Genomic DNA, 24,890 nt, shown 5'->3' with positions numbered 1-24,890 from the left:
GAAATAATATTCCTGGTAGTAAAAGAGGTTTACCTTAGTTATTCTCATATAGCCACATGGTATTTAACCCTTGCCGTATGCTTGCCCAGAGGCAGTGACACCAAATTATTAATCCAACTAGAAAGCTTGTTGAGTATGTTGTGGTAGTTTTTGAATGAAGTACTTTTTGCCCTCAGTACCAAAACTTTATTAACTTTATTACAATTAAAAATAATTTATTGAGGTGAAATTGACATAATGTAAAATTAACCATTTTAAAGTGAAAAATTAAGTAACATTTAGTATATTCACAGTATTGCACAACCACCACCTCTTTCTACCTCCAACATATCCATGACTCCAAAGGAAAACCCCTTATCCATTAAGCAGTTTCTCCCCACTCCCCTCCACACCCCAGCCCTGCAACCAGCAATCTGTGTTCTATCTCTCTGGATTTATCTGTTTTGGATATTTCATATAAATGGGATCATTCAATATGTCACCTTTTGTGTAGGGCTTCTTTTCACTTAGCAAAATGTTCTCAAGGTTCATCCAAGTGGTAGCATGTATCATTCCTTCATTCCTTCTTATGACTTAATTAGATTCCACTGTATGAGTATACTATAATTTGTTTATCTGTTAATCCATTGATGGACATTTGGGCTATTCCCACCTTATGGTTATTATGAACAGTGCTGCTATGAGCATGGGTGTACATGTACATGTTTAAGTACCTGTTTTTAATTATTTTGGGTATATATATAGGAGTGGAATTATGGAGTCTTATGGCAATTCTATGTTTAACTTTTTGAGGAACAGCCAAACTGTTTTCTACGGTGGCTGAACCATTTTACATTACTGCCAGCAATGTACAAGGGTTCCAGTTTCTCCACATCCTTGTCAATAGTTGTTATTTTACATTTTTAACAAATTATGGCTATCCTAGTGGTTTTGAAGTGGTACCTCATTGTGGTTTTGATTTGCATTTCCCTAATGCTAATGAATTTGGGTGTCTTTTCATGAGCTTTTTGACTATTTGCATACCTTCTTTAAAGAATGTCTTTTCAAATCCTTTGCCTGTTTTCAATTGGGTTGTTTGTTTTTTGTGGTTGAGTTGTAAGTGTTCTTTATATATTCTGAATGCTAGACCCCTATTGGATATACGATTTGCAGATATTTTCTCCTATATGTTGCCTTTTCACTTTCTTGAAATATCCTTTTATGCACAAAAATTTTAAATTTTGATGAAGTCCAGTTTATCCATTTTTTCTATTGTTACTCCTGCTTTTGGTTTCATATCTATGAATCCATTGCCAAATCCATGATCATGAAGATTTACCCATGTTTTCTTCTATGAGTTTTATGGTTTTAGCTCTTAGATATAAGTCATTGGTCCGTTTTTAGTTAATTTTTAGTTAACTTTTGTATATGGTGGGAGGTCTGACTTTATTCTACTTTTTATAACTGCTGTAAAAACTATGCACGTAATTCATGACTTCTTTGAAATGTGTTGTTAGAGGCTGGATGGAGCAGGTTTTGCAGAACCCTGAATCCTAGTGGTTTGTAACAGCACAGTGATTTCTCGTTCATGATGCACTACTCTCTCACATCTCTCGGGGACTTTGGTTCATGGTATCTTTACTCAAGGATGAAAGCTGTTAAAGGTCACTATGGACCTTTCGTGCTCAAGCTCTCTAAGGCCCCTACTTTGACATAATTCCATTGACCGAAGCAAGTCACTTAGCCACATCGAGCTTGAAGAGAGAAGTGTAATCCTACCAGCTGCCCAGAAGGAGAAGAAAAGAAAGTAAGTAGTGCACAGTCACTACAAGATAACAGGATTGAACATGTGTTTGCACAATATTTGAAATATTTGTTCCAAGATACACAATTTTAAAACATTCCCATTTAAGGGGGTTGAAAGTTTTCCGTAAAAGGACATGGTAAAGCATCATTGATTCAAAATTTGAGGTAAATTTTATACTAACTGTGCTTGCTGAAGTTTACCTTTACATTATTTGTAAAGAAAAAATTGTTCAGTTAAGTGATAGTATGAGATTTAATGAAGAGAATTTTGGCTTAATTTATAAAACAATTTTTAAGTAGTTTAGTAGGAAGTATTCATACTCAAGGAATTTGGGTACAGGTTGTTTTTTAAAACTTTTGTATGTCAAAATTGTGAAAAAGAAGGAAATATTAGTAATAACAGTTTTGTAAGGCGCTTTAAGGTTATTCCTTTTGTCTATCAGGATTTTAAAATTTAAAAACATTCTAAAACTTAATAGACTAAATCCTATAGATCAAGATAAACTAGTTTGTGTGGCATCTGTAATCCAGCATTAGAGCTTAGTTACCCGCAGAGTAACAAAAATGTTGATGTTAACATATAGTTGTCCAGTCTCTTACTCACTTTCATAAACTATGGAAATAGAAAAATTAAAATGTATAATATTTCTCTTTTATTTTTCAGTTACATTGCTAAAATGTGCCACTAGAAAGCAGAGAATGTATTATAGAACACCAGTAGGTGTCAGCCACAGCCTTTGCAGCAGGCTGATTATTTACCAGGTTTTTGGGGTTTTTTAAAACCCAGTATTCTAATGAACTGCAATTTTCTCAAGGTTGGTGTGCTTATTTTTAAATTAAAACACAGGGTACTTACTAATAAAGACATAGTGATGCACTAATGGCAACAGGAACATTATTCAGTGCTTAATTGTGTGTGTAGCTAAATAGCTGAAAGAGGTAACTAGTTTGTCATGGAAAAATTGCGATACTGTCTGATGGAGACAAGTAGGCATCTGGAAAGAATGACCATGGGTCCTTTAGTTAGCCAGATATGATACTGATATTGTAGCAGATCAAACTAGATGAGGGTCTAATACCACTTCTTTTCTGGACAAGCCTTTCCTTTTTAGAGGAACAACTACTAAGCCTCTTACGTCCCCTCCACCACCCACAGAGTGCTTTAGTTTGCCTGGGATGCTTTGTAAGTATGTCCATAAGTGGAAGTGTGTATTCCTCTTACTAGGCGAGATACCAGTACTAGAAGAAACATTTTGGGGACTTGGACAGATCCAAGAGCAACATTCAAGGAAAGACCATTCATGAAGGACCTCATTGCAGATATTGATGTCAAAACATGGGGGAAAGGGAATCACAGCATTCAGCATTTGAAAACAAAATGTGGCTTTATCAAAAGTGGGAACTCAATAAATGTTTCACTGACTTCATAAACAGTATTCATATTCAGTGCTATTTGGTTATTGTAAAAGGGTGAGGATATTATATATGTAAGTAGCTTGGGATACAGTTGCTAAGTATTTAAATACATCAGTATACCTATATGAAATTATTAGTTCTATTTCCTTGATTAAAATAAACTAGTGGATTTCCATTGTGTTCAAGATTTTTAAAAATAGTTTTTCCTCAATATAAAATATAAGCCCTTAGTGATCTGTTCCTTGGTACTCTCTGCAAAATCAGATACCTTCATAACCTGATGGCCCAGAAATACCAAACTAATGGCATTTCTCTTATTGAGTGTTTAGAACCTAAATTGCATATCATATGATTGGTTACTCAATTATGTAGCAATTTAAATACTACATTTTAAATTTAAATTTAAATTTTTTTAATTTAAAAGACATACATGCTCATTGTTAAAGATTCAGATGATAAAAAAGTAGATGGAGAATAGCAACACTGGTCCTTTTCCTAATGATAATCACTGTTTATGTTTCTGTCAGAAAAATTATTTGTTACAAATCTAAAACTTTATAGTCCCCCAAACTTTTGTTTTTCTATTGACACAATTGTTTTTATAACAGGTGTTTGAAAATATAAGATTTTGTCATGAGTACTGTTGGGGAGTTACAGCAGAAAAAATTATATTTTTGATTTCCCAAACATACCTCTCTCTCTTTTGTCTTTTCATATGTTGCTTCATGTGCCTACAAAGCTAACCAGAACTTTCCTCCTCCCCGCTCCATGGCAACCTCTGATAATTTATATTTGTCTTTCAAGCCTCAGGTTCGACATAATTTCTTTTAAAAGGTCATTCCTGATTCTTTGTTACTGATATTTAGCTTAACTCTACAGTATGTTTTAATATAGAATTAAAAAAAAATTACTCCTGACTCAGTATGCTCCTTTAGTTTTAACAACTCCTGTCTTTGTGTTTATGTGTATCTGTGTGCATGTGCATGTGTGAGAGATGCAGGCTGACTTGCAGTTACTTGCAGGAGGCTTTTCCTTCTACCCAGGGCCTCCAGCAGAGAGAAGTCTGCTTTCAGTCTACGAGTGGAATTTTTCTAGGATTGTTTTCATGGAATAGCCAGTCCTTCCAGGGCTATGACTCTGTGTAAGAGACCTAGACCCATCTCTCTTCCTCTCCTCCCAATGGCCAGTTTCCTATCCCTGCCACATCACACTCCTACTCTGAACTTAGAACTTGGGCCAGATGTGACACTTCCTCAGACCACCTGAGCTCCAGCTTACTCTTTTTATCCTGAGTTTAGTTAGGTCTTGATGTCGGCCCCCTGGGATTTCAGTTTCTTCCTCCTGAGGAGCAGTTTGGGAGTTTGGTTTGACGGGGGTAGGTGTTATTTTCTTAGGGCTGCTATAACAAATTACACAGGCTAGGTGACTTAAAATAACAGAAATTGATTGTCTCACAGTTCTGGAGGGCAGAAGTTCAAAATCAAGGTGTTGGCTGGGTTGGTTTCTTCTCGTGGCTCTGAGGAAGAATCTGTTCCTTTCTCCAAGCTTCTGGAGGTTGCCAGCGGTGTTCATTGACTTTGCAGCTGCATTACTCCAGTCTCTGGCTCCAACGTCACATAGTGTTATTCCCTCTGTCTGTGTCTGTTAAAAACATTTTCATTTCTTCCATTATTGTGGAGTATGAGATCTGGTTTCTGTTCAAATGTATAAATTTAAATTGTAGTATGGTCTATGTAAGCATAAACCCAGACCTGCTGATTTATTATTTTCACATTTTCTGAAAATTTACAGCCCTTCAAAAGGTAGTACTTTGTGTTTAAGCATTTAGAAATGTTTATACATTTTTCAAAAATAAAATTTAATTCTGAGTTTTTAATTTTCAGCCAGAAAACCTTGCTCAGAAGCTTCCAAACCTTGTGGAACTGTGAGTCTGCTTATTCAAATTTTTTTAAAAGACAAGAATGAACATAATTTTAAGTTATTTGAAATAATAGGAAATACAATTTTAATGTATTAATTTATTATTTTTTGGTATTATGATCATGGTGCTCATGTAGGTAGACCTGTGGTTCTACTAAACCCAATAGTATTTTAAAGTATTTTACCATTTAACTTTGTGTTTTAAATATCTCACTTCAGGGTAGTGAAGGTGATGAAAGATACATTTTTTCTGGGTGCAACATCTTTGTCACAGAATCCTCCTGGATAGTCCATGTAATTGAGAATATTTATTATTGTTGTTACTACTACTACATGTGATACTGATATAAATAGTCTGATGGTATAAAAGATTTAAAATATAGAGTAAAGGCCCCCTTCCTTACATCCTACATTTGTTTTAGTTCTGTTGATGATTTACCTCCATAATACTAAATAATGTTTACACCTTTGTTTTTTAGTACATCAACTTCAAGTATTTATTCACTAAGGAAGATAAGAAATTTCAATATCTTGTATTTCCCTTTCTTTCTACCTGTCTAATTCTGTTGAAGGAGGAATTTGCATCACCTTTCCTTGTTCCTTTTATTATTTGGCATGATTTTCAGGATGTAAAGTAGGGAAAGCTAACTTTACACCTTCATCTATAAGCTGGGAGTGTGTCGTTTTCTTTTTTATCCATCCTTTTATTTAAAAAAATTTCAAACCAACAAAAAAGTTGAAAGCATAGTACAATGAGCATCCATACAATTGATCCTTGAACAACTTGGGGGTTAGAGGTGCCACTCTCTCATAGTTGAAAATCCAAGTATAACTTTATAGTCGGCCCTCCATATCCACAGTTCCACATCTGTGGACTCACCCAACCTCAGATGGTGTAGTACTGTAGTAGGCACTTGTTGAAAAAAAAAATCAGAGTATAAATGGACTTGTGTAGTTCAGACCCGTGTTGTTCAAGGATCAACTGTTCAGTCCTCACCTAAATTTAACCAGTTAACATTTTGCCACATTTCCTTTCTCTCTTTGCCTTTCCTACCCTCTCTTTACTCTTGCTCTCTCCCTCCGCCTTCCTTCTCTCCCTCTCTCACACACATTATGATACTTTACCCCTAAATACATTGGTATGTATCTCCTAAGAATAAAGACATTTTTGTACATAATTGTTTTTAGGCCTAAGAAAAGTAATATTAATTCAATAATATCATCTAATATATAGTTAGTATTTAAATTATCCCCATTTTCCCCCAAAAATATCTTTTTGAAGTAGATGTCTGGATTTGTCTGATTGTTTCCTCTGGATTAGGTTCAGTTTAAACATCTTTGGTGATGTTTTACCCCATTTGCTTTATCAAGTTTTTGCTTTCATTCTCTTTATACATATACGTGTATTTATTTTTTTTCTGAAGCTTTTGAGAAAAAGTTACATACATCATGGTTCTTTACCCTTAAATACTTCAGTGTGTATTTCCAAGAACAAGGATGACTTAACATTTTTTTAGGTCTACTTTTCTGTCCTTAATAGGTGCTTTATATTTTTCTTCATATAGATTTTGAACATTTCTAATAGTTTGTTCCTAAATATTTAATTTTTTTGCTGTGTAAATGATTTTTCTTCTGTTATATCTTCTAACTGGCTATTTTTTGTATATAGGAGCACTGTGGGTTTTTGCGTGTTAACTTTATATCTTGCTCCTTCCTGAAATCTTTTATTGTTTGAGTTAGTTTTATCATTGATTCTCCAGAGTTTTCCAGGTATACTCTCATGTCTGAAAATACAGACAGTGTTATTTCTTCTTTTCCAAATCTTTAGTTATCTTCTCTATTCTGATTGCATTGGCTAGTCCCTCTCCAGAGCAGTGTGAAATTGTACTTGAGGTAGTGGGCGTCCTTGTCATCTTTCTGACCTTAGTGGGAATACCTCCAGGTTTTCCCCACTAAGAAAGATGCTGGCTTTACAGTTAACACAATTCTTTTGTGTTCAGTAAATATCCATCTGTGTTAGTAATCTATTGCTGCTTAACAGATTACCCAAAATGTACTTGCTTAAAATGTAGGGGTGCTTAAAAGAATAAACACTTATTCTCTGATATTTTCTGAAGGTCCAGAATCTGGGCTTGGCTTAGCTGGGTGCCTTTGCTTCAGAGTCTCTTTCAAGTCTCTAATCAAGATTGTTGCCCAGGGCTGCTGACTTACCTGAAAGCTCAACTGAAGAAAGATCCTCTTCTGTGTTCACTCATGTTGTTTGTTGGCAGGATTCAACCAATTTCTTGCAGTTCGTTGGACTGAGGGCCTCAGTTCGTAGCTGGCTGTTGCCCAGAGAACTCCTTTAGTTCCTTGCCACTTAGCCTCTGTTATGTTGCTCACAACATGGCAGCTGATTTCCATCAGAGTGAGCAAGCAGAAGAGCAAGAGAGGGTATACAAGACAGGAGCCATAGTCTCTTTCTGACCTAATTGTGGAAGTGGCATCCTGTCACTGTTACTATATCTGTCCTTTAGAAGGGAGCCACTAGATCTAATGAACACTCAAGGGGAGGCTATTACACAAGGTCCTGAATGCCAGGTAGCAGAGATCATTGGGGACCATCCTAGGGGCTACTTACCACACTGTTAATTCCTATTTTCTCAAGATTTTTTTGTTAGTAATGGGTGTGAAATTTTTTCAAAGATTTTTTCAGACTTTAAAGCTAAAGGAAAAATTCTTGGGGGCTTCAGGCAAAACGGTGAAACAATCATGATGAAGAAGATTGCACCAAAAGACTCCACACTGAATTATCTATACAATGGCTGTTGAATTCTAACTTGATGGTTTTTATTTCTTTGAGCCCTTTAAAAGTATTTGACTGTCTCCTGAGGTTGCTGTCTTTTCTTGAGGTTGCTATCCATTGTTGTTGTTGACATTTTTCTGGGTTTTCATATATTGAGTAATTTTAGATTATATTCTGACAAATGAGGACGTTTGTTTTGGAGACTGGAATCTGTTATATTTCATCAAAGAGTGTTGATGTTTTTATTAGGCTGGCCGGAAAGTTCGTTCGGGTTTTTCCATAACATCTTATGGAAAAACCTGAACGAACTTTCCGGCCAGCCCAATATTTCAGTGATTAATTTACCTGGTTTGACTCAAGCAGTAAACAGCCTCTTAGAAGGCAGCTGAAATCTCAGTCTGGTTCTTTTATCTTTAGTTGTAGTTTCTTCCACACGTAAATGGTTTTGCAGTCAGCCACTGATTTAGGTGAAGTTTATATGTAGGATTTGGGGTTTCCCCTCCCTGGCTTTTTTTTTTTTTTTTTTTCTGGTATTCTCCCTTTATTTGTCAGGGGCCACGGTTGCCCTGAACTCTGTCCTCCTTTAGGCTAGCAAGACTGCAGTTTTCTATTGGAATTTTAGCCATTGTTTGTGGTAACTGTATCCTTCCTTAGACTAAATGCTTTTTTTTTTTTTAAATGAAACCCAGACTCACCCAGTGCCATTCTTTCTTATAAGTTTTGACTCTCCTTCAGAATTGGCTTTTTTGTTTAATCTTGCAGTGCCTTAGGTTCATTTTGTCTGTGTGTGTTGTTCAGTGTTTTAGTTGCCAGAGGATTGGTCCAGTAGGAGTTTATTCTGCTGTACTGGAATTAGAACTTGCATTCTTTTATTTTAATCTGTTTCTGCCTTTATAACTCAAGTGGGTTTCTTGAAGTCAACATTAGCTGGTTCTTTGATTTTGACCAGTCTAACAATCTGGCTCATTTAACTGGAGTGTTTAGACTGTTTATGTTTAATATGATTACTGATATGATTGAATTTAAGTTCACCAACTTAACAATTTGTCTTCTGTTTGTCCCAGTTGTTTTTTGTTATTTTTTCCCCTCTTTTCTTCTTTTAAATTATTTTTGTGTTATTTAGGATTAAATTTTACTACCATTATTGATTTATTAACTCTACTTCATTTCAATGTTGAAAGGTTTATATTATGTTTCTTTAACCTATTATAATCTACCTTCACATAATATACTACTTCACATTTAATATAAGAACCTTAGATCAATACTTTCAGTTCATCGCTCCTATCCTTTGTGCTACTGTCCTGTGTTTTCCGTGTGTGAGTGTTGTGAGAGAGATAGATCTATGTATGTATAAACCATGTATATATCAGTCAGGGTCCAGTTAGGAGATAGAAACCATACTCCTAATTTAAGCAGGGAAAATTAATATAAAGAATTGTTAACTAGTAAAATGTTATTAACTACTAAAAGAGGTAAAAGAGGACTCCATGGTATTCATAATTAATTAGTAAGTACAAAAAAGTAGATCTGCACCAAGAGAAAGTAGACAATGAAGGAACTAAAGACTTAGGAGAGCCCCAAACCTAGGCTGAGATTAGACTTCTTCAAAGAAGATGTGGCTGCCACAAAACATACAGTGCTCTGGTGGTGAAGAACCTTGCCATTTGGTTAGGCCAGAGCAGATCTGTAATATCAGCTCACTGTTGCAGGACGGTGTTGGTAATGTAGAGCTGATCTATTAGAAGCAGTCTGACTGGTGGGGAGGAGGCAATTGCCTGAGAGCGTGGCAGAGCTAACACAGAAGTAGCCACAGGGTGGGAAGACAGTTGCTTGAGGCCAACTGAAGTTCTTTATAGAAGTGCATTGTTGGATGGGGAGAGTGTGGCCCGAGGATAATAGCCTGAGATGCCACAAAAGTGACTTCATGGTCACTTTGAGGTTGTCCAAGAGGGCTACTGGGCCTTGGCTGTGTGCTGAATAAAAAATTGAAAGGGGACTGGACCCAGAAGGGAAATGCCTTCCTGCTACTCTCATCTTGCAGAGTCACTCCAGTACCCTCTTTTGATAACATTAGGCCTAACATTAGATCAGTTGGCAAAGGAGAAATTTTGACAGGGTCCAGCTCCAATATGGCCTAGCAGGTAGATTTGGAGCTGAGAGACAAAATTGATAACTGGCAAAATACACTATTATAATTTTGAATTTAAATTGTTAATTAAATTTAAAAATGAGAAAAAAATGTCTTTTATATTAATTCCTATATTCTCTCAGATTTGGTTTGCCTGAAAAAAGTCTTTATTTCTCCTTTTTAAAAAATTAAACTTTTTACTTTGAGATAATGGTAGTCACACGTAATCATAAGAAATAATACGTAAGCATCCTTGTGTATTCTTTTAGGTTCTGCCAGTGTTCATGTCTTGTATAACTACAGTATAAGATCACCACCAGGAAATTGACATTGCTACAATCCACTGATATTATTCAGTTTTCATCATTTTCTACCCTTTTATAATCACATTCCCCCTGTCCCCCAAACCCTGGCAACTACTACTCTGTTCTCCATCTCTATGATTTTGTCATTTTAATTTGTTATATTACATAAATCATATAGTATATAACCTTTCAGGACTGGCTTTTTTTTTTCATTCAGCATAATTTCCTTGAGATCTATTTAAGTTGTTGCATGTACCAATAGTTCCTTTATGTTGTTGGGTTATATTTCACAGTATGGATGTAATGGAGTTTGTTTATCCATTCACTTACTGAAGGACATATTGGTTGTTTCCTGTTTTTAGCTATTATGAAATTTTAGCTGCTATGAACATTCACGTACATGGTTTTTTGTGTGTGAATAAGTTTTCATTTCTCTGAGATAAATGCTTAAGAATGTAATTGCTGAGTCACATGGAAATTGCATGTTTCATTTTTTAAATTGAGATATAATTTACGTACCATAAAATTTTAATCATATACTTTTAAAGTGTATGGTCCAGTGGTTTTGGTATATAAACAAGGTTGAGCAACTATTATCACTGTCTAATCCAGAACATTTTCATCACCCCAAAAGAAACCCATCAATAGTCATTCCCCTCCCCCAATTCCTTGTAACTCTCTAATAGGTGTGAACTGGTATCTTGTAGTTTTCATTTGTATTTTTCTAATGACTAATGATGTCTTTTCTTGTGCTTATTGGCCATTTGTATATTTTCTTTGGGGAAATCTATTCAAATCTGTTGTCCGTTTAAAAATTATTATCTAAGAGTGTTTTATGTATTTGGAATACTAGACCCTTATCATATATATCAGCAGTCCCCAACCTTTTTGGCACCAAGGACTGGTTTTGGGGAAGACAATTTTTCCGAGGATGGGGTGGGGGCAGGTGGTTCAGGTGGTAATGCAAGCGATGGGGAGCAATGGGGAGCAGCAGATGAAGCTTCTCTTGCTCACCTGCTGCTTACCTCCTGCTGTGCGGCCTGGTTTCTAATAGGGCACGGACTAGTACCGGTCTGCAGCCTGGGGGTTGGGGACCCCTGATATATATGATTTGCAAATATTTTCTCCCATTCTGTGGTTTATCTTTCACTTTCTTGGTAAATTTTTATTTGGTTGCTTGTGTTTTGTTATCATGTCTGAGAAACTTTCTAATCCAATGTCATGAAGATTTACCCCTCTTTTCTTTTTTTTTTTTTTTTTTTTTTGTGGTATGCGGGCCTCCCTCTGCTGTGGCCTCTCCCGTTGCAGAGGACAGGCTCCGGACGCGCAGGCTCAGCGGCCATGGCTCACGGGCCCAGCCGCTCCGCGGCACGTGGGATCCTCCCAGACCGGGGCGCGAACCCGGTTCCCCTGCATCGGCAGGCGGACGCGCAACCGCTGCGCCACCAGGGAAGCCCTACCCCTCTTTTCTTATTTGAGTTGTATAATTTTAGCTCTTACATTTAGGTCTTTGATCCATTTTGAGTTAATTTTTGCATATGAGGTGATGTAGAAGTCTATGTCTGTTTTTGCATGGGATATCCAGTTATCTCACCACCATTTATTGAGAAGGCTACTCTTTCTCCATTGAATTGTCTTGGCATGTTTGTTAAAAATCAGTTGACCGTAGACACATGGGCATGTTTCTGGATTTTCACTTCTGTTCCATTGATCTGTATGTCTTATCTTTTTGCCAGTACCTTGCAGACTTGATTACTCTAGCTTTGTAGTAAGTTATGAAATTGAGAAGTATGGATCCTCCAACATTATCCTTATTTTTCAAAATTGTTTTAGCTATTCTAAATCCCTTGCGTTTCCATGTGAATTTTAAGATCCACTTGTCAATTCATGCAAAAATGTGATTGTTGATAATGAATGCACTGAATCTTTAGATCAGTTTGTGGATTATTGCCATCTTAACAGTATTATGTCTTCTAATCCTTGAATGTGGGATATCTTTCTATTTATTTATGTCTTAGTTTCCTTCAACAGTTTTAAAATTTGAACACTGAACACTTTTCAGTGTAAAAATACTGAATTTCTTCTGTTAGATTTATTTATTCTTTTTGATGCTATTGTACATAGAACTGTATTCTTTTTTTTTTTTTTTTTTTTGCGGTAGGTGGGCCTCTCATTGCTGTGGCCTCTCCCGTTGCGGAGCACAGGCTCCGGACGCGCAGGCTCAGCGGCCATGGCTCACAGGCCCAGCCGCTCCGCGGCACGTGGGATCCTCCTGGACTGGGGCACGAACCTGCGTCCCCTGCATCGGCAGGCGGACTCTCAACCACTGTGCCACCAGGGAAGCCCATAGAACTATTCTTAATTTCACTTTAGAATTGTTCAGTGCCTAGTATATAAAAATACAGTTGATTTTTGTATATTGATATTATATCCTCCAACCTTGCCAAACTCATTTATTAGCTCTTTTTTGTTGTTGAATTCCTTGGGATTTTCTATATGTAAGATCAAGTCATCTACCAATAAAGAGTTGTATTTCTTCTTTTCTGATCTGTATGCCTTTTATTTCTTTTTCTTGCTTAGTTTCCCTGGCTAGAACATAGAATGTTGAATAGAAGTGATGAGACGAGACATCTTTGTGTTATTCTTGTGCTCAGTTACCTTAGTGGTCAGCTAATGATTAAGCAGAGATTTCCTTAGCTACCTGAATCTGCTAAGTCTCCCAGTCCTTGCTGAGGGTCTCTGTATATGTATTGTGGCATGCTTTCCCCTCTCAGCTAGGCAATTGACAACTTTGCCTTAGACTTCACTTCTTATGTAGAGCTTCAAGTCCAGCAGAGGTGAGAGCTTAGGGTCTTCTCAGGTCTTTCCTGAGCATATATGCAGCTCTGGACATGCATGTGACCTTCTAGATTTCTAGAAATATGCCAGAGTTTTTAAAGTTCCTCTGGAAGTCTCCTTCCCCAACTTTTTCATTTAAGGTTTTTGGTTGTCTGTTGTTTGCTCCAGCTGTTATCTAGTGCCTCAGGCACCAGCAAAGTTAAACAATTGCCTATAATTTATCTTAACTGGGGAAAGGGTTTTTGTACTGGGCAAACTTCTAGTCAGATCAAATTAAAAGCAGCCTTGCAAGTGGGGTCTTTCAGAGATCCATGAGACAGTCAAATGACAGTTCTCTGGAAATAAACTCCAACTTGGTTCTGCCCCTTTAGGTACTAGCCAGGCTACTGCAATTGAAGTGAAAAGCAAAGTGATTTTCCAGGCTTCTGCAGAGGTGGAGAGTAGGGTATAGGACTGGGGCAAGTAAAAATACCCCAAAGTTCACAGCTTAGTCTTCTTACTGAGATTTTTGCCATTTTTCTTTCATAAACCCTCCCTGTATTACTGCAAGTCTTTGGTTAATTTCCAGAGTTCTGTACATGTAGCTTCTGATAATTTTTGCCAGTATTATTGTTGATTTTACAAAATAGAGAATTTTTGGAGGTCCTTACTCTGCCACTTTTGATCTGAATTTGTAGTTTCATTAAAAACTGCCAAATAATTTCCTAGGTTGGCTGTACCATTTTGCATTCTCCCCCCGCGATGTGTGATTGTTCCAGTTTCTCCACATCTCACCGGCATTATTTTGTTGTCATTATTTTTAATTTTTGTCATTCAGATAGATGTGTGGTTTTATCTAATTATGGTTTTAATTTGTATTTCTCTAATGGCTAATAATGTTAATTTAACATCTTTTCAGGTACTTGTGATCTTTATCTTTTCTTCAGTGAAATGTCTGTTCATGTCTATTGCTCATTTTCTATTTGGATATTTTTCTTTAGTTGTAAGAGTTTTAAGAGTTCTTTACATATTCTAGAAAACAGTCCTTGGTTGTATAGGTTGTTTACAAATATTTTCTCCTGCTGTATAACTTCTATTGTCATGTTCTTTTGTAGAGCAGAAGTTTTACATTTTGATGAGGTCCACTTTATTAATTTTTGCTTTTATGTATCATGTTTTTAGTGTCAAATTTAAGAACTTTGTCTAGTCCTAGGCCCTGAAGATTTTCTCCTGCTTTTTTTTCTCTAAAAGTTGTATAGTTTTTTGCTTTACATTCATCTTCATAGTTCTGAAATGTGTATATTTTGCCTTCTGGAATTAGAGTTCTTGGTTGCCAGTTACTTTTTTTCTTTCAACATTTTCACGGTGTTCATTGTCTTCTGGCTTGCATACTTTCTGAAGAGACATCTGCTGACATTCCTATATTTCTTCCTCAGTATGTAATGTGTCTTTTTTCCTTGGGCTACTTTGAAGAATTTCTGATTCTTCTATTGGTTTTCAGGGATTTGATTTTGATGTACCTTGTGGTTTTCTTTTTCTTTATCCTTGACATTCATTGAGCTTCTTGGGTTTGTGTCTTTATAGTTTGCATCAGATTTGGATTTTTTAAACATATTTCTTTAGATATTTATTTCTATACCCTTATCTCTGGTCCCTGCTTCTGGGACTCTTACATGTTTGTTAGTTTAATATGGTCCCATAATCACTGACACACTGTTCAGTTCTATTCTTTTCAGTCTTTTTTTAAAAAATATACTTCAGTTAGGACAAATTATATTTCTCTGTTTTCAGGGTTGGTAGTATTTTCTTCTTCAGTATCTAATAAGCTGTTAATCCAACCTAGTGACATTTTCACTTAGTTTGTTGTATATTTGATCTCTAGAAGCTCTATTTGGTTCTTCTTTATATGTTAACATTTCCTTCACAATGTTTATATTTTTCTTTGAATACCCGAATATAGTTATTATAGTTGTTTTGTTTTAAAGTTCTTATTTGCTAGTTCTATCATTTGTGTCATACTGGTTCCGTTTGTATTAACTGTTTTTTATCCTGGTTATTGGTCACATTTTCCTAATTCTTAGCACTTTTTGATTAGATGCTGGGCCTTATGAATACTTTATTGTGTCTACACTTTGTTGTCTTCCTTTTTGTGGTGCTTTGTTCTGGCCTGCAGTTATTTGCCATTTAATTTGATCCTTTCATGGCCTGTCTTTATGCTTGTTAGGACAGGTCTAGAGTAACTTCTACTAAAGGGATAGTTTAGCCCTATTACCCACACAGGATCTTTCTAGAATCTCGTTTAAATGCACCAAGTGATCAGCAAGGATTTGGTACACTTGCTGCTCAGAGCTTGAATGCTTTCTAGCCCTGTATAAGCTCTGTGGTTCAGCTGATAGGTTTTCAGTTACTTTTTGACTGGAGTGCATTTTAGAATTCAGCTAAGAGTCAGAGGATCCCTTGAAGTTCTTTTTTCAGTAGTGCCCTCTCCTCCAGAACTTCCAGCTGCCTCAGGTTCCCTGAACTCTGATATGTTTCTTCATAACTCAGTGAGACTTCCATTCTTTGTTTGGGATCCCATTTTTGTACCATAGTGCACAATTTGCCTCCAAGCATAAATCTGTGGACATTGTGTGGCTCACCTCACTTGTTTCTTCTCTCTCAGGGAACATAGTACTAGTTGCCTCTTGTCAGTATTTGAAAATAATTGTTTCATATATTCCATCTGGTTTTCTTGTTGCTTATAGCAATTAGGTAAATCTGGTCCTTATTATTTCATCATGGCTGGAAGTATAAGTCCTGTTCCTTTAATAAAATTTTTTTTTTGGAGCAATTTTTATTTACAGAAAAGTTGTAAAGATAGTAAGTACAGAGTTCCAATATGCCCAGGTTTCTCCTGTTGTTAACATCTTACAATTTCATTGAACATTTGTCAAGACTAAGAAACTGACATTGCCATATTACTATTAAGTAAATATCTATATTTAATTTTATTAAAAAACTGCCAAACCATTTTCCAAAGTGCTGTACAGTCATGCATTCCCACCAGCAGTGAATGAGAGTTCCTGCATTATTTGAGTAGAAGAATAACATGATGAAAACCAGTTACATCAAAACACCAACATTTTAACTACTTTGAAATTACAAAAATTAAGTAGAGAGAAGTGACTTAAAATTGCTAAGCCTTTGATTACAAATGACTTATGATAACAATAATAATTATAACAGTGGCATTCATGGAACTCCATTCTAAGGGCTTTACATTTATTAATTCATTTAATCCTCACAGCATCCCTATGTTGTTGGTGCTGTTATCCTCCACTTCTGTAGATTAAGAAAGTGAAAAGGTCAGTAATTTTCCCCTGGTCACATAGCTATTAAGGTACAGGCAGTCTGGCTCCAGAACCTACTCTGATCCACTTTACCAGTGATGATTCTTCATTGGCTGCACATCAGAACAACTTGAGTTGAGATGGCCTTGGACATCTATATTTTGAAGACCACTGGTGATTCTAATGTGTAGTCAGGATTGAGAACATTCTAAACTACCATTTACTGCTTTTCATTATAATGTAGATAAATTTAATATGTTAAAATATACTTTTTGATTTTAATGATAATAGTACTTTAGTTCATATTTTGACTTGGACATTTTAAGGTCCTTTTTTGTAGGTAGAATTGGAGTTGAGGCAAAAATTTTGTGGATTACTGAAAAATCAGTTATCTATTTTGGTGTCCAGGGACTCTGCCTTTTGTGTAATACATGCAAATGTGTGTGTACACTTATTTATGTATAGTCTTTTGGCATAAAGAATTTTTAGAGTAATCTGTTAAAGTAGTTAGATATTTCTTCCTAAAAGTAATGTTTAAAGAATATTGATTTTAAAATATAGAAACATTTTTTAAAAAGTAAAATATGGAATCATTCTGTAGACACAAAGCAAGGAATAGAATGAATCATAGAATGGTATAATTGTTTAAATTGTGTTAGGCCCAGAAAGTTAATACCTACACAAAATTGATTTAATACAGCATATAAAAATCTTCTTAAATTTATTAATTTTGTATCTTTCTTATTCTGTGTCATTGACATTTTAACATTTGATATTAGGCTAAAATATATAGAAGAAAAATTTTAAATTTTATTTAAAATATACTATATGAAGAGTGATTATGAGGTATAATAAATAAGACAACAGGTTTGAAAATAGTTTATCAAAATCTAGTTCTCTGGTCTCAAAATCAATGATCTAAATTTATTTTTAAAATTATTATTATGTGATTTTCATTGGTCACTGTTGCTTTGCTCTGAATAGTTGGCTGGCGACCATTGCATGAAGTCTCCACCAGAGAGTGCTAAAGATACTTCAGTGGGGAATGTTATTTACTTAGACTTGCCTGGACTTGTCAGCCGGGTAGACTTTTTTTTTTTCTAAGAAAAGGATTTGATTTCTTATTTACAAAATTCCTCTTGCTGTGAAATATATTCTGTACCTTGACGGTTGAATATTTCTACAGATATCGTAAATGATAAGTATTTAATCGCTTCATTTTTGGTTCTCCATACTGGCTTGAAATATCTTTGATTATTTTGTGAACTTATCCTTTAAAAACGAAAAGTTGCATTTTCCTTTACACAATAGGTGTTGACTATTCTTTACACAATAGATGTTTTTTTTTAAACCTGAATAATTTAAAATGAACTAGAGAAACTAGTAATTTGTTTTATGAGGTTGAAAAAAATACTTTATTGTGTATGTTTAATTTTAAAATAGCAACTAAATTAGCAAATAGTTTTAATATTTGCAATTCTAGCATACAATATTATTCTCAAAGTATTGTTAATTATCCGTGATGACCATATATTTTGTGTTACACATTTAGAGTAGGGTATGAAAGAAAATCTAGTCCGTTTATATTTGATAAATCTCTAAGTGAGCATTTTACAGAGTGATTATCTAGCAGAAGTACTGAATGATAACAGCTGTTTTTTCCCTTCTTTTCCTCTAGGTATCTTCACTCAAATAACATAGTTGTGGTTCCGGAAGGTAAGTGCACTTCCAGTTTTTAGTTAAGAGGTGCTATAGTTTAAATAGTAGAACAGATAGTATAGTGCTATTATAGTTTATAATAGTAGAACAGATTGTCTTTTTAAACCAATTTTTGTTGGAAAATTAGGGAATTTTAATTATAGAGCATCTTTATTAGTTTCAAAGCTTTTTTTCCTCTAATTAGTAATCCAGTTAACTGTTATGATTAAATTAAAGAAGTCTAAAATGGTTATAATGGTTAGGTAAAAATTTATTATCAGATAAACTGTCATTGAGTAAATAATAAAATGATAACTTTTAAGTTTAATAAATCCAGTTAAGCATTTTGGTTAGATAAAAAGGACATCATTTTATGAATTATTTATTCAAGTAATTTTTACATTGTTTTAACATTTTTGTTCATGCTCTTTTTAAACTTACTTTATATGGAGGTAGAAGTGTTATCACTTCCTAAAATTTAGTTTGATACTATACTCCAATAAAAATTTTAAAACATTTTAGTTTGATATATGTTTTTACTAATATGTCAGCCCTGGAGACAGGGATATTAAGCATTAAAATATTTAAACTTGGAGTACTTGCATTAAAGTTTGGTGTTAAAACACTTGGGTCAAATTAATCTTGCTTTTACCCTTCTTTTCTCTTCGAAGCCATTGGGTCCCTTGTAAAACTACAGTGTTTGGATCTTAGTGACAATGCCTTAGAAATTGTTTGCCCAGAAATTGGTCGTCTGAGAGCTTTACGTCATCTTCGATTAGCTAATAACCAACTGCAATTCCTACCTCCAGGTAATCATAGTCTGTAGCACACGAGTTTCTTTTATATTACAAGTCTATTTTTATTAATATTTCTTACTTTGTGTCTAGGCAGTGGGCTTTGGATATATTTGTAAGTATTTGATTGTCTACTTGTTTGAAGATGACACTAAGGAATGTGGATGAAATATGACTCAGAGTCTTTTCCTTGATGCAAGTATGAGAAGGTGGCATTTATGTTTTTCAGCTACAATTACTGCAGTTGTGCATTGGAATCAATGCTCCTTCAAATCACTGTCCTGGTGAAATATTTGTACCAAAATCTACTTCAGTTCTGAATTTCACTTAGGAGAATTTATATGAACTTTGCATTTTAGTGTCCGAAAAGCAGATGCATACCGTGTTTTCTCTCATTCTCTAGTGAGGTAAATGATGTACATTAACTTGGATTTAATGTGAAATCATACTAGAATTTAGTAGCAGAATTTAAATTTGAGTCCTAGAATTAATTGTCAGGTCTGCCTTCTGAACATCCCATTAGATTATGGTGTACCTATTGATAGTACCAGAATCTTGCGTTCTCCTGAGCTACCATTAAACCCTTTGACTTTCTTACAAGGGGTATTCAGAGACCTTCCTTTGTGAACCCACACATTTGCAGATTCCTCTGTCCTGTGTCATTTTGCGTATTTTTTTAAAAAGTGAAGTATGATTTTTAAAAAAACTTGTGCTTCAGGTATTACACAAGAGTTACTCTGCATTCAAAAATGAGCAAAAAAAAAAATACAGATGTCACTCACATTGGCTGGGATTATTTCTTCTTAGTAACTCAGGAATACCAGCTAGTCTTTTAGTGTATCTGAGTGAAATGTGTGACTCAACCAAAATTACAAATTACTACCTGTCATAGAACTTCAGGGACATGTGAAACTGTTAAAAACTATTCATGTTAAATCCATGAGTGAATTTAGAATTTAAAAAATACTTTCTCCAAAGTTTTTCAAGTACAGAAATTTCCAAATGAAACACAGTAGCTGATTAATTTTTAGACTTTATGTGCTGACTTTCATATATAGGTTCAATATTGTATACAAAAATGATAATTAGTATAGCAGTTGACTCTGCTTAAAAAATATTTTTTAACCTCACATAATGAGAGTCTTCCTTTTTCCAACTCTACTTAATACAAAAATTTTCAGTATGGTGTGGGAATATGATCTTTAAATTTTATTGTATGTAAGCAGACTCTGTGGTGTTTCATCATTCTAGCTTTCATCAAGTTTATGTATTCACATACTCAGGAAATTAGATTCTCTTTCAGAGATTGTCTAGAAAATATATCAGCAAAGATAATACTTTAGATTTTCAGGGTATTTTCATATATGAAACTTACACAAGATACATTATAGTCAAAACGCATGGATATAATACTGAATATTTTAGATTTTTGTAATATTTTCATATCTGAAGTTTATACAAGATATGTTGTAGAATCAAAATGCGTAGGCATAGTACTGTATTCATAAGTCCCTTTTTCTATACATTTAAAGAACGTCTGAGTAACACAACTGTCTGTTAAAACATTGTTCTTTGTTTTCTATTTTTCTGTCTTTTCCTGTAATGTAAGAACATTTTGTGGTAAAATGTGGCCATTTCCTTCCATTATATACTCTCAGAGGTTAAGGATATACTACTAATGTTACTGACTGCTTCCTAGTAACCAGTGGAGGGTATAGGTTTCCTGACTACTTTAATATGATTTTAAATTTATATCTCACCTGTTTCATAATAGATTTGAGGCATTTACTTCTGGTTTTATTTCCCTAGCTTATTTCTTTTGTTTGTGTTTGGTTTTGCTTGTTTTGAGTAAAATTGCATACAGTAATAGCTGTGTATTTTGAGTAGAAACTTTTGATTAAACTATGTATAGACTTTTTTTTCTAGGCCATCATAAGTAGCAATGCACTAGATCTTACTAATTTTTTGAATCACTTTATGTATCTCTTTATGAGGTAATTTCAAGTGTTATGATTTGAATGGGGGAGGGGCTAGGTACACATCCCCCAAGTGTTTGACCGTCTTTGGGGACATACTATGGAAAAGTTATTTTAACTGCAGTAAAAAATGTGAGGGACTGCCATATAGTGTCCATTGATGACAGTAGACTCCAGTTGATGTCTGATTGTTAGTCTCTTCTACCTAGTCCATGTTATTAGTATAGACTTCTTATGCGTTATATTCCTGTGAAAGACTTACTATTTTATTATGTGTATTTTTTTGTGGTTGAAAAACCGTTGAATGTAATTTCACATTCAGTATTTAAAATTTGAAAACTTAAGAGCAGTATTTGAAAAATTTTAAGCATTTAAAATATCTAAATGGATAATAGAGAGTTTTAAAATTAGGATCTAAGAATGGATTACAGGGGCTTCATGAATGCCCTCAAATTGTATGGACAGTTTGGTGTTTGTGAGTGTGTACATATTGCTGTGAAGAAGGTCCAATGTTTTTATCAGTTTCTCAAACAGATCCATGACTCATATAGTTGATTCTCTTGGGTTGTTTGCCAATACCCATTCTTTGGGAATGTCCCTTTCCCCCATTCTGTTGGATTGCAGAGTACTGCCATTTTTCTACCTTGTGACATTGCTTTCTCTCCACAGTTGATTGGTCCTGGTGTAGGTACCTGACCCAAGCAGGACCATTTCTCTCCCTGGGCATTTTGAAGGAGATGGTGTGGGACAAGGAAAGAGAACGAGAGAGAACAGGGGAGGCTGAGAAAGAAAATCAGGCTCTCTTTCTCTCTGGGCTTCTATACAATACTGTGTAATCTTGTGAGGTCTGGTAGTAGCCATGTGGACTGGGAAACAAGGAGAGAAAGATGAAGTAGATAACTAGAAAGAAGATGGAGGCAGAGACTTCCTAAGTTTTCTTTAATTTCCCAATCACTGTTTCTGTTCTTAAGGCCCATAGACTTTGCGCTTAAGCTAACTCTAGTTGGCTTCTGTGAATTGTCAGCAAAAGAGCTCCATGTAACATAGCTGCCCCAAAGGCTTAAAACAGCCTGTCTGGGGTATAGGATTAATTGTATATTGAACTCTCCTATTTACTTAACTGTTATGCTTTGAAATTGCAAAAGTTCTTATTAACAGTAGGAAGTCCAGGGTTAGCAACAGCATGATCAGTGGTATGTCTGTGAAGTGGTTCATTCTGTCATCTGTTTTTTCCTTTTTGTAGTATGCTTTGTACCCTTTCTATTTTATATATATATAAAATATTTATTTATTTATTTATTTATTTATTTATTAACCTGAACTCAAGTAATTTTGGAGGAGGTACAGAGAACGTTGGCATGGGGTGATGATGGGTATAGAAATGTGAAGACAGGCTGTAAAGAGTATGTTGCTAAGTCAGTATAGGGTAAGTGTACTGCCCTCTTTGGCCCCATAGCTGGACCTGAGAAACTGACATAAGACAGATTAACAGGAGAAAAGTATACAGATTTTATTTAGTAATTTTTACATGTACACAGGAGCCTTCATAAGAAAAATGAAGACGCAAAGAAGTGTAGTTAGAACCAAACACATATATACTAGGTTGGACAATGAGTAGTAAATTGTGAAAATGTGACAAGACAAAGGAGTTTGAGCAGGGCAGTTATTTGTAGAAAAGTGACTAGGAAGATAAGGTTTGGTTTAATAAGGTTTGTTTGTCGTTTGGCCTCACCCCCCCGACTCTGGTCATAAGAATGTCTTCCTTCCTCCTGGTATGGGGGTTACACCTTTTGCATGAGAATTTTATCTCCTGCTTTCAGGAAGAAGAAGGAAGCTTAGAGTGCCCTTTTTGTATCTGCTGTTTTTCAGTGCCTTTAACTTAAAATAATCAGTACACCAGGATGGCATATTTTGGGGTGGCATACTCTGAGCTCCTACACTAGCCATCACAGTGGGCAACTAGAGCTTAATTCTGTGTGAAACATATCCCTCAGAATCATCCCACTAAAGTGCTGAAAGAGCCACAGTACTTCAACATCAACTTTCAAAAATTATGGTTGAGAGCTGATTGGGTGGGGGGGGTGTTAATTCTCTGTTACTTCTGGCATGCTGCACATGTACACACATGGACAGAGCAGCAGCCTTCCGCAGCCACAGCGATATGGATACTGGTAGTGGAGCAATGGCCAGAAAACACTGAAGTGGTCCACCTAGGTGATATGTGTGGAGCTCTGACAAGCTCTCACAGACATCATGCACCATGGATGAAGAGAGTTGCTTGGTACATCTGCTTTCAAAATCTTCCAGACTTGGTCCATAGACCCCAACCTGAAAGATAAGACTAATTTAATAGTTTGGGTTTAACTTGGTTCCAAATTACCTCCCCCCTCCCAAAAAATCTTCTGGCTAATGTTATTGAAATCATAGTCTATGGTGTAAGAACTTTGGAACCTGAAGCACTATTTTTCTGAGCAGATCCAGTCCCTCCTCCCTTTTTTTCAATACCTTTTGTATATTGTTTGGCAATGAGTGTTGTGGATTTATATTTTGAATACCATATGGAAAAGGTTAAATGAATATTTTGGCTTTTTTTACTGTGATATTTAAAAATTTATTTTTAATTTTTGTTTATTTTTCACAAGTAAAAATTGTACATATTTAAAGTATACAGTGTGATGTTTTGACATATGTATATATTGTGAAATGATTACTACAGTCGAACTAATTAACATATTTGTCACCTACCAAAGTTACCTTTTGTGTGAGTGTGTGGTGAGAACACTTGAGATCTATTCTCTTAGCAAACTTCAAATACACAATACACTATTATTCAATTGCCTTTTAAAAAAACTTTTTATTGTGGTAAATTTTAAGCACAATCAAAAGTAGACAGAATAGAATAGTCAAGCCCCCATATACCCAATACCTAACTTTAACAATTATCATGGCTTTCTCCTCTCTTGTATTATTTTTCTTTTAACTTTTGTTCTTCATATTTTTGTCCTCTCTTAAGGTTTTTTTTTTTTAATTGGGGTAAAATTTACATACAGTGAAATGCTCAAGTGTACAATTCTGAGTTTTGATAAATGTATATACCCATGTAACCAACATCTTATTTGAGATACAGAACATTTCCATTAACCCAGAATGTTCTCTTATGCCACTTCCAGTCAAGCTGTTTGCTATAGGCAAACCCTATTCTGATTTCTTACCATAGATTAATTTTGTCTGTTGTTGAAAATAATATAAATGGGAACATATAGTATGTTCTCTGTTTGACTTCTTTCACTCAAAATAATGGTTTCACGATGCATCCATGCTGTTGCATGTGTCAGTAGTTCATCCTGTTTTATTGCAGCGTAGAATTCCACTGTATAAACATACAATTTATAATTTACTTTCCTCTTAATGGACATGTCAGTTTTTTCTAGCTTTGGGCTATTATCAATAAAACTAATATAAACATTCTTGTATAAGACTTTTTATGGATATATGTTTTTATTTCTCTTGGGTAAATACCTATTAGTAGAAATGTGATTCATAATATAGGTGTATGCTTAACTTTATAAGAAATTGCCCAGCAGTTTTTAAAATAGTTATACCATTTTACACTTCTCGCAGAAATACATGAGAGTTCTAGTTACTCTGCATGTTTGCTAGTATTTGGTGTTGTCTGTTTTTGGCTTTGTTTGTTTATTTTAGCTGTAGTAATGGATGTGAAGTTACATTACATTGTTTTTTTTTTTTTTAAATATATATTTTATTTATTTATTTATTTATTTTTGGCTGTGTTGGGTCTTCGTTTCTGTGCGAGGGCTTTCTCCAGTTGCGGCGAGCGGGGGCCACTCTTCATCGCGGTGCGCGGGCCACTCACTATCACGGCCTCTCCTTGCGGAGCACAGGCTCCAGACGCGCAGGCTCAGTAGTTGTGGCT

At 35.1% G+C, this 24,890-nt stretch overlaps 1 protein-coding gene across 2 annotated transcripts in view; it reads left to right on the top strand.

The window, feature by feature from the left end:
- The window catches only part of LRRC28 (leucine rich repeat containing 28), a 187,016-nt gene that overhangs the window by 14,594 nt on the left and 147,532 nt on the right, over positions 1-24,890 (top strand). Inside the window, exons 1-4 of one of the 2 annotated variants that reach the window (XM_028495206.2) lie at positions 2,565-2,600; positions 5,085-5,125; positions 18,167-18,204; positions 18,858-18,995. In XM_028495206.2, the coding sequence (XP_028351007.1) occupies positions 2,580-2,600; positions 5,085-5,125; positions 18,167-18,204; positions 18,858-18,995 (238 nt within the window). In that variant the 5' untranslated portion in view covers positions 2,565-2,579. Of the gene's footprint in view, positions 1-2,564; positions 2,601-5,084; positions 5,126-18,166; positions 18,205-18,857; positions 18,996-24,890 lie in introns of those variants that run through there. The other variant, XM_024114926.3, reaches the window with a different exon arrangement.

The sequence above is a fragment of the Physeter macrocephalus genome, chromosome 11, assembly GCF_002837175.3.
Source record: "Physeter macrocephalus isolate SW-GA chromosome 11, ASM283717v5, whole genome shotgun sequence".
Lineage (NCBI taxonomy): Eukaryota > Metazoa > Chordata > Mammalia > Artiodactyla > Physeteridae > Physeter > Physeter macrocephalus.
Note: the sequence above shows the minus strand (reverse complement) of the source record. Positions and strands in the feature narration are given on the sequence as shown.